General features: G+C 59.7%; 1 protein-coding gene across 5 annotated transcripts in view; it reads right to left on the reverse strand.

The window, feature by feature from the left end:
* The window catches only part of PAX3 (paired box 3), a gene marked incomplete at both ends in the record, with an annotated part of 78,454 nt that extends 71,425 nt beyond the window's left edge, over positions 1-7,029 (reverse strand). For 4 of the 5 annotated variants that reach the window (XM_082003703.1, XM_082003701.1, XM_082003700.1 and 1 more), the window contains 4 exons: positions 3,886-4,020; positions 4,610-4,739; positions 6,050-6,285; positions 6,945-7,029. In XM_082003703.1, coding sequence (XP_081859829.1) covers positions 3,886-4,020; positions 4,610-4,739; positions 6,050-6,285; positions 6,945-7,029 — 586 coding nt within the window. The remainder of the gene's footprint in view (positions 1-3,885; positions 4,021-4,609; positions 4,740-6,049; positions 6,286-6,944) is intronic. The other variant, XM_082003702.1, reaches the window with a different exon arrangement.
* Between the last annotated feature and the right edge of the window lie 3,286 nt (positions 7,030-10,315).

Consider the following 10,315-nt stretch of genomic DNA (forward strand, 5'->3'; position numbering starts at 1 on the left):
AACTCCCCACATACACACACAAAAATAGGGGTGGTGCCGAAATTGTATTAATGTGAGCCTCAGGCACACAGAAAAAAAAGAAAAGAGGAAGGGGAGGGAGAGGGGGGAAGGGTTTGGTCCAAGATGAAAGTAAGAAGGAAATAAAGGAGGCAATTTAGTCTGCTGTAGCCTGAATTGCTCTCAGTACAGCCAAGGGTAGAGGCTCGGGATGAGTAGGGCCCTTTTTGGACGGGTGCGCATGACTGGGGGAGGATCCGCCAGGACAGGGCCCGGGGGCCAATTCCGCTGGCCGGGAACAGAGGCCCCCTTTGAGGCCGGGCAGGGGGTCCCAGCCCCAGCCCCAGCCCGCTCGCAGCGCGCCCGAGGACCAGCTCTACGCCCCATCGTTTGAGCGCTGAAAGCCACCGGTTCCTGCCAGAAAACAACAGCTATCTTATGAAGCGGGGAGTTATCAGATTAGTCAGCAAACCATGCCGCGCATAACTCCAGCTAAAGGTACAAGTGACTCCCTCTTCTGTAGCGGTTACGCTAAAAATATGCCCCCGATGTGCCATATAAAGGCACAAAAGTTTCTCTTTCATGCTCTTTATTTATGGCTTGTGCCTTTAATAAAAATATATCACGCATGCAGAAATACAGATATGCTATTATAGAATTATAAGCTTCCTGATATGCGTTGCAACAATCAAGGTTTTCTTTAAATGTATGTCCCAAATCAGGGTGACACTGACAGAAATGCCGAAGTACAGCAAAGCAGGCTGCACATGTGGCATCTGTAAGCGCCGGCAGGAGAATCGGGTTTAAGTGTCCGTGAACAGAGGCTGAAACAGAATCGCAGCGGGGCGTATGAAAGTTTACCTACACTTATGCATGTGATGGGAGAAATCCCAAGCCCCATCATATACTGTTTCTACCACACATCTTTCAAAAATATCATGTTTCTCTTCTTTCTAATCCCACTCTGCTCTAAGTACTCCCCAAATCCCAAATCTTGAATTAGCTACCATTAAAATTACAACAATTGTTATCCTTGCCCCCAGAAAAAAAAGCCTCTCTCTGGGCCACCCAAATGCCCACGGTGAGGAGGGGATTTCAGGCAACGTCAGCAAGTGTCCAGCACTAAATCTGTGCTCCCGAGCTGGAGAGCGATTCCACGCTCAGCCCCAGGACTTGCTTTCTGACCGAAACAAAAGCCTTCCCTTGCATCTCCCGGCACCCACATTCCTGCTACTGGGGTACCCTGAGCACCCTGAGACCACTCAAACTACAAAAGACTCCAAAATACTGCTTTTTTTTTTCAGCCTGTAACTGTAACGCAGTGCACTCCCACGGAGAGCGCTCGGCGGCAAGCTGCCAGGCCGGGGTTTTGCTGCGCACCGCCGGAACGACCCTCAGACATGCGTCGGAGAGGGCATGAAGAGGCCCCGTCAGCGGGCACCCTCTGCCACACCAGGCCTCGTGGCCCGGCTGCTGCGGGCTGGCAAATACGATCCTGCAGCATCAAAATCCTCAGGAGCACTGCCAGTTATAGTCGCAAGAGAGCAGGATCTGACCCGACGGTTTTTATAGACGGGGTGAAATAGCAGCAGCTCTGCTGGCAATGGGAGTTGAAGCAGAACACTTTCTGTTGGCCGGGTACCGAAAGCAGCAACGGACTTATCTCATGGTTGTTTTTTTCTTCTTCTGAGCTCCCCAGTGTGTTGTCCCTATAGTATCACACCATACGTAAGACATGTATATGGTAACAAATCCTTTCTTGAGCACCAGCTCTCTCGCGCTGCGGCATCCCGGCCACTCCAGTAATAAGATTAAGCAACAGCTTGCTAGCCAGGGAGGGGGAGCAGGCATTGCTGCGGGGAAGAGCACGCTCTCCCTCCAACTGCCAAACCTTCCCAGGCACTGTCACAGAACAGAAGGGATTAGCAATCTGCCGTCTGCACAGAACTGCCCGACCGCGTTCATCTGGGAAAAACCTGGATGCGGAAGGACGGGATAGGGCTGTGCTACCCCATTTAGTCAGGGGGAATCTTGCCACTGACTGAACTCAGAAGCAGCAAAGTAGGAGGCTCACATCCGCAGAAAGCAAAGAAAGAGGGTAGGTCGGAGGGGAGAACGCAGCCTCCTCGTACGACCATGCTGGGGGGCACGAGCAAGCCCCCGTTCGCAGCAACGCACCGCCAGCCCCAGTGCTTTTCCTGCAACAGTCTTGGGGCTACCCCGCACTGGAGGGCGAAAGCCACACGCCCAGACACCAATTTATGGTAGATCAGGAACCCTGCTTTAAAGAGTGGAGAGTCAAAGACCAGGAAGAGTATTTCAAAGAGAAGTAGAGGGGTGGGATATATTGATGACAGTATTTTTTCTCTTGCTGTCTCTCTTAATTACTTTTTGTTCCATAAAGCAGGGATATTATCAGGGCTTCCTATCTTCTGTTTTTAATCTCTCTTGAGAAATTCAGGAAGGCAGAAAAGCCAGGTATTTTAAAACAACCAGGGCACTGACTTTAGCTATTTTTCCCTTGGTGCACACCCCTCAGAACAATTCTCTGTTGCAGGAGGTTCTGGGGGAAGCTCTATGACCCATCGTACAGGGCCAGCTAGACTGGGCAATCAAACTGTGCCTTCTCAGCTTACCCTATTAGTTCGTTAGCATTTTCTGCATGTTTGCGTTACATGCATCCACACAAACACAGACACACAGAAGATGAGGCTTCCCTGAAAGCTTTAGTAACAGAGTTGAAAACAAAGTTTAGGGAATGTTTTAGAGTTTGCTCCTACACAGCAAGGAGATATCCTACTTTTAAAGAAGGGGTTCCGGCTGTCCTTCTTGAACGGCACTCAGCATCTCTAAATGTCTAGAAATGCTAGAAACATTTTTTAGGTAAAACCAGCTATTTTTTCCAGGGTGGAGAGTCCATAAAACTGTGTGGAGCATCAGCTATTAGGGGCTCATTGAATAATTCATCCCTCATTGCAAGCCCATAATGTCTTTTCTCGGTCTTTTGTGGGGCTGTTTTCTCTTCTTTTCTCCTTGAATTATAAAAAGGTTGCCTTCTTTTGTTCACATCAAGCTGCTGCTAGCTGAAGCTTTGTCTGTGCAAAGCCAAAGTGTGAGTTTCAATGGACTCCCCCCTCTTTGTTTTCCAAGTTCATCTCCAAGTGTAGATTGTGTATAGAAGGCCTTCTTTGTAAAAGCTGGAAAAGTTGTACAAATGTTTGACCAGCTCATTTGGTACTTTTGTCTCGCCTTCACCAGTGCCTGTGCTGGGCAGCCACTTCCACGCACAGGCCGTGCAGCCGGGCCCTTGCCTGCCCCTCGGCCCCGGCCCCGCCGGGGAGCCGGGCACGACCCGGAGCCCCCGCGGAACCACCCTGCGCCTCCGCCGTGTTCAGGTCGCAGCCCCCGGCCAGGCACCAACACAAGCTTTTCCCAGCAGTTTTAAGAGAAGCAACGAACCCTGCGGCTCCCTGCCCTGCCCGACGGCTGCAGAGACTCGAGGCTCCGCAGCCTTTGGTTACAGCTGCCCCTTCTGTGCAGCTGCGGTCTTTAGCTCGGCTTGGGCGGGCAAAGCAGCCCCTGCGTGGCCGCGCCGGGGGCTGGGGCTCCGCTGCGGCCCCAGCCCTGCCAGCTCCCGGCCCCGGCCCTGCTACTGACAGCCAAGCAGCTGGCGACCCCCACCTTTGCCCCCACCTCCGCGCCGTTCCCGCACGCTGCGGGGTCGTACCGGTGGGGGAGTGGGGCGCGATGGGACGCGGCAGCCGCCCCCTCAGAGGCAGCTCCTGGCCCCAGGACGGCCTCCGGGAGAAGGGGAGCGATACCGGCACCCTGAGCTGCCCCGGGCCGGTGCCAGGGCCCCGCGGAGCGCGGGGGAAAACGGGACGTTACCTCTTTCGCTGAGGATGCCGTCAATGCTGTGCTTGGCCTTCTTGTCGCCTTCCTCCACCTCCTTCCTTTCCAGCTCGGCCTCCTCTTCCTCGCCTTTCCCGAACTTGCTCCGCAGGATGCGGCTGATGGAGCTCACTTCGGGGGGAGTGCAGAGCTGTGACTGGGCTCGTCCCCGGCAGGCCCGCGCGGCGGCCGGGCCGGGGAGTCGAGCCCCACATCGGTGCCGCTGCCCCATGGCCCCCCCGGCTGCTACCAGTCGGAGCTTCTGAGAGCCGCCGCCCGCTCCCCTTCCCTCCCCGCGGGACTTACCGCGGAGCACCGGCCCGCACTGCGCTCCAGCGCCGGCACAGCGGCCCCGCAAGTATTTTTTTTTTCCCGAGCGGGGGCAGCGGGTGATGAGAAAAGCCCACGGACACCCGCACAAATACCGCTCCGGCTCTGCGTGGGCCCCCGCCCTGCAAACGACCCTCCGGCGCAGGAAGCGCTCCCGCTTCCCAGCTCCGCGTCTCCGACGGCACCAGCGCGGCAGGGGGGAGGGGGGGTGCGATTCGGTTGCAGACACCCCCGCCGATCGCGGGGACCCCCCCGGGGGCGCCTGCCGGTCCCCGCCCGCTGCCGTCCCCTGGTCCATATCCGCCGGGCGCGGGGCTCGCCCCGGGTATGCTGCTGCCCTCCCGCGCCAGCCCCGGGCCCCGAGCCCCGCTGCCCGGGCGGCGCCCCGTACCTGATGGCACCGTGTTGCGGTCACACACCCCGTCCTTCAGCAGCTTGTCCCGGATCTCCCAGCTGAACATGCCCGCGTTTTCCCGCTTGTATTCCTCGATTTTCTTCTCAACGTCCGGCGTCGTCACCTGCTTCAGTAAAGACGAGGCGAGCGGGCACAGTCTGCGGGGCCGGCCGCGGCGGCGGGGCCCGGGCTGCCGCCGCCGGCATCCCCGGGGCGGCCGGGGCCTTCCGCCGCGGGGCTGCGCCGGCCCGGCCCCGGCGGACACCCGCCGTGGAACACCCCCGGGACGGGCAAGGTAAAATCGGAGGGAGCGTAATCGGTGAGAACGGGCCCGCGTAAGGTAAGCAACCCCCGGGGTGAAGACCCGGTCCCAGGAGACCCTCGCGGGTGATAGGGGAAGGGGGGATCGAGCCCCGGGCAAGGAAAACCCCGAATGAGGCAGCACCGGCTGCGGTGCGGCCGAGAGAAAGTCCCGGGGAAATTCAGGGCCGGGACCCGCGGCGGGCTCCGTGCGAGCCGAGCTCAAGCCAGTGAAGTTTTCGGCCGAACAAAGTTCGCAGCGACAAATAAAAAAATCACGTCATAAACACCGCGGAGAGGTCCGAGCACTGAGATGTTTCTTCGATGGCCTCGTGATTTTAAAATTAAGCCGAATTCAAACAAAATCAAAGGTCTCCCGGCTGGGAACAGCCTGTCGTTCGGGTAACACGCTTATAAAAAAAAAATCTCTAGTCCTAACACCGAAAGGGAAAGTTCAGGCATTGCTACTTTAGAAGCAGCAAAGGAGAAAAAAAAAAATAAATCTAGCAGTCACGTTCAACAAAGGCAAACCTTTACTTCGTTTTCGCGGAAAAGAAAAGCTGCGCTAGGAAGCGGCGGCTAACGGTGTGACCGGGATCCGCGGCTGCCTGCGTTACTGTGAGCGCAAACTTTTTAGCGGCGCAGCCATAAATACACGCAGCTTCAGAGCGGACGGAAAATAAACGGCGCAGGAGAAGCAGCGGCAGGCAGGCAGAGGGAAATGCGGGCAATTGTTTTTTGGGCCTTACAAGGAAAAGACGCGAGGGCCCGATCCCGCCGCGCTCTGCAAGCCCCGACATCCGACCGACCGCTTCACTGGGCCGTCCCGCCAGCGCCGAGCCCGCCCGCGGCTGCGCGGGGCTGAGCGTGGGGGCACTCGGGACTTCGGACAGCCACGCACCCACAAAAACGCCCCCTTCTCCCTACTTTCGTTTCAGAAGTTTTTTTTTTTTTAAATAACCGTTTCTCAAAAAAAAAAAAAAACACAAAACCAAAAAAACCCAAACAAAACGATTAATTTTCACGAACTCCAGCAGCGGTTTTGGCAGCCCGGGGCGGTGTTCGGGCAGCAGGCGGGGCCGCGAGCGGTGCGTGTCTGCCCCCGGCCCCGCACGGCCCCGGCCCGGAGGGGCTCACCTTGGGCTTGCTGCCGCCGATGGCCCCCGGCCGGATGGAGCCCGTCTCCTGGTACCTGCAGAGAATTTTGGAGACGCAGCCGTGGGACACGCGCAGCTGGCGAGAGATGACGCAGGGCCTTATGCCATGGTGGGCCATCTCCACTATCTTGTGTCGGATGTGGTTGGGTAGAGGCCTGCCATTGATAAACACTCCTCCGAGCTGATTGACTCTGCCCTGGCCGAGAGGGGTAGAGACTGGAAAAGGAGGGGAGGGGAAATGGCGTTAACGTCTCCTTCGGATCCTGCTGGGTCTTTTTTTCTTGTTATTGTGGGTTTTTCTGCTGTCGCTTTTCTGCGAGGCACCCCGCCGCCGCTCCGCAGCGCTCGGAGGCCGCCGGCCGCCCGGAGACCCGCGCTGCCGCCACGGCGGGCGGGGGACGGCGGCTTCACCTGCTGCGCCCGCACCGGAGCCGGGCGTAAGGGCTTCCCGACACCGGCGGAGAAGGGGGAACCGGTGCGGGCTCCCCGAGGGAAGAGCCGCCTGGGACAAGCCCCTGCCTCCAGAGTGCCTTCCGATCCCGTCTGCATCGCTTTTCTCCAACTGCAAGTTTCTTCCCAACTTTCTCCCTAACTCCGGGCCCCCCAAGCCCCTGCCCTTCACCCTCCCTAGGGGCTGACTCGGCGCCCGCTGCCCCGCCGGCCTCCCGGTCGGCCCCCCCCGCCCGGAGAGGAGAGACCACTCCCGGGGTGCGAGGCCGAAGCCGCCAGCTCCCGCCGTGTCCATCCCGGGACAGGGCCTTGCGAGAGCCCCGCCGCGGGCCAGCGGCCCTGACAGCCAGTGGGGTGGCGGGGTCTGCTCTGTCCCGGAGCAGTCCTCGCGTTCCCGAGTGGGAGCAGCCCAGGCGCGGCCTTACCTTCCAGCGGGAAGCCGCTGCGGGGGTAGTTCTGCCCGGCCCCGGGCCGCATCATCCTGGGGACAGCTCCGGCCAGAGTTGTCATCGCGGCGGCGGCGGCCGACAGGGTTATATCCCGGTGCGGGCTGAGCTGGGGGAGAGCCGCGCTGTCAGCCGGTCCCGCCGAATCAGCAGCGGTGCCGGGAGGGGGTGGGGGATGCCGCCGCGGGGGGCGGGGAGGAGGCCGCTCCGCCGCTGCCCCTCTGGCAGTGACCCGCACCGGGAGGGCCGGGCCCCGCCGGGCGGCGAGGCGGGGGCAGGGGGGGGTTGCGACGCGGTCCCGGGGCGGCGGGCGGCGGCGGCGGCGCGGGGCCGGCAGCATTTATCGGCTCCGGCCCCAGCGCGGCTCCGCGATTGGCCGCTGCCGCCCGGCCCGGCCGCGCCGCCCGCGCTGATTGGGCGAGCCGGGCGGCTCTCCCGCGGCGCCCTGGCCGGCCGGCGGCAGCGTGACCGGCCCGGCACGGCCCGCCACGGCCCGGCCCGTTATGGCAGGGCACGGCCCCGCGCTGTCCCCGCGGGCTGTGCTGGGCCGGGCCCTCTCGCCGCGGGCCGAACTGCGCGGTGCCCCGACGGCCACCCCGGCGCCGGGAGCCGTGTCCCTCCGGGTCTCTGTGGGGCCGCAGCCCCTGCTCGCTGCCCGTAAAGCGCTTTGTCTCCTGGCTCCGCTCTTCCGAGCGCGAGTGGCGGGGCCAGCGGGGAACGACCTCCCTTCTTTCTTTTTCTTTCTTTCTTTCTTTCTTTCTTTTTCTTTACTTTTTTAGGAAAAAAAGCCGCTTCCTTCCTCCTATTTATTTATTTTGCACCGAAATCTCTCGCCGTCCAGAAGAAGCACCTCCGGGCCCAGTGCTACTAACGGGTTTGAAAGCGAGAGCCGCCAGTGAGACCTGCGTGGGGATTTCTGCTTTTAAAACTCGATGGCACGAGTGGGTCCCTGCCTTACAGGCGTGTGCGTGAGCGTGCATACGCGGGTGTGTATGCGGGTGTGTATGGCTGCGAGGCGGTGCGTGTTAAAGTCTTACTAACAAGCGTTTGTTCCCAGGAATTTATTGTAGTATTCAAACTAAACTGCTGGAAAAAATAAAAGAGGTAAAGTCTGCCTAGGAGCTGAAGTGACCACAGCAGGATATGACGCCAGGAGTGTTGTAAAGACTGTCTGTCCTTAAAGAAGGTACTATTGTGCATGGCCTTTTATTTATAACTTGGTAAGTGCCAGCAAACTCGCCTCCTTTACACTCTGAAGTGCCAGCCCGGCTTTCCCCAGCGCTCTTTATTTGCAGTAGCCTATTCAGTAACTGTCACTCTCGAGCTTCAAGTTATTCAAGACCTTAATCAATCAAAAGGATGAGAATCGTTCAGGTTTCCCCCTTTGAAATGAGGGGAACAATGTTTTTCTGGGCTCCCAATCCGCTTCTCCTTGACGGGTCGGGCGGTCGTTACCGGCCCCGGGGAGTGCGGGGGGTCGCGTTATTTAGGCAGAAATCCGCAGCCGGAATAACAGAGGAATCGCCCCGCCGATGGAGCGGCACCGGCCCGGCCCGGCCCGGCCCGGCGCGGGCGGCGGCGCCCCGGGAGCGGCGGGTTCGGGGCGGAGGAGTCCGCGGACGGAGCCGCGTGCCCGGTCACGCACGGCGGCGTGTGCCCCACACGCCGCGGGGCTCCGTCCGCCGTCCGGCTCCCTTCAGCCACCCAACCGGGCGGTCCCATCGCCTTTTGAACGCTCCAAAATAAACCTCAAAGTAGCCCGAGAGCGCGGCGGCCGCCGGCTGGGCTGAGGGGAGCTTCCACGCAGGAAAGCGAAGAAACAGGTTGGCAGGAACAGTTCGCAGCGGCAGTAAAGGCCCGCGTGTATTTCACGCAGCGTTTGTGTTGCAGAAAGCCCCGAGGCCCAGGCTCCGAGTCCGCGCCGAACCCCGCGCAACGCCCCGGGATACAGGCCACACGACACTCGTGCCACGCGTGTTTTACTCGAGGAAAGAAGGCGTGTGAAGTGTTTTTTCGAAAAGAAAAAAAGGAAAGGAAAAAGGACGAAGCTCTTTAGGGCGTAATTCGCGGCGGGCAGCAGGGAGGCACTGGCGCACGGTCCCCCCGCTGCCCCTCCCCGTCAGTATCGCGGCGGCCCCAGCGTGGGAGCAGGGGCCCTTCCCACTCGCGGCCGCGGCGGGCTGTTGCCGTGACGAGCCTCGGGCCGTAACCCACGTACACACGGGGGGGAAGAGGGGACGAACGGGGACTGCCCTGTCCCCCGCGCGCAGGAGGCGGAGCGGAGCCCCTCGCCCCGGCCACTGCTGTGAGCTACTTTTCCCCCTCTCTCAGCGAGGCGCGTCCGTGTGCGTGGCGTGTGCGCGCGCGTGTGCTTGCGTGGGCCCGCGTGCGGCCCTGGCAGGCCGATCCCATCCCGTCCCGTGCCAGGAGGTGTTTCGGGCGCCTCGCCACCCCCCCCCGACGGGACACCCCCGTGTCCCCGCTCCGCGCCCGGCCCCGTGGGGTTCGGGGGGACCCCAATACCCCACATCTGGCCCCCCGCTCCCCCGGGCCGGGTCGTGTGTGCGGGAGGGGAGAGCGGTGTGAAACCCACCTAGTCTCGTCCTGCGCTACCGGACACCGCGGGCACCGGGGTGAAACGGCCGCATCCTCCCACACGGGAACCGCTAAAAATTCAAGGGAGAAAGATTAGGCGCGAACGCCTGGCCCCGCTCCTCCCTCCCCTCCTCGCCCCCACCCCCATATTCCAGTCCTCTGGGCCAGCAGAGCTGATTTCACGGTTTTCCAGTGGAAATAGGTAAAAATGCTCCTGCTAATTACAGAGCTCTTCCAGGCCAGGTGCACTTTTAATTGGATTAGTAAGTGCTCTGTATTAAACCTGCAGCACATCAAATGGACAGTGAAAATTAGAGCTATTAAGAGCACAGGCAATCACTCTGAACGACAACGTTACTGGTTTCGCCTCTGTTAGGAATAAATCAGTGCCACTGTTTCCGGGTTTGCGCGCATACATTGATTTCTCATAAGGATTTCGGAGGGAATCTCCGCCTAACTATTTCCAGGGGAAGGTGAAGGGGAGAGGAGAGTACAGCTTCGTAAATACAAACGTGTACCAGGAGAGGAGAGGGAGAGGGAGAGGGAGAGGAGAGAGAGAAAGGGAAAAAACGAAACAGAGGAAGAAAGAAAAGAAAAAAGAGAAGAGAAGAGAAGAGAAGAGAAGAGAAGAGAAGAGAAGAGAAGAAAAAGAAAGAGAGAAAGGAAAAGAAAGAGAATGAGAAAGAGAGAAAGAGAGAAAGGGAGAAAGGGAAAGAAAGAAAAAGAGAGGAAGAGCAAAAGAAGAAAGAAAGACA

This window comes from Phaethon aethereus, assembly GCF_964289735.1.
Source record: "Phaethon aethereus genome assembly, chromosome: 9".
NCBI lineage: Eukaryota > Metazoa > Chordata > Aves > Phaethontiformes > Phaethontidae > Phaethon > Phaethon aethereus.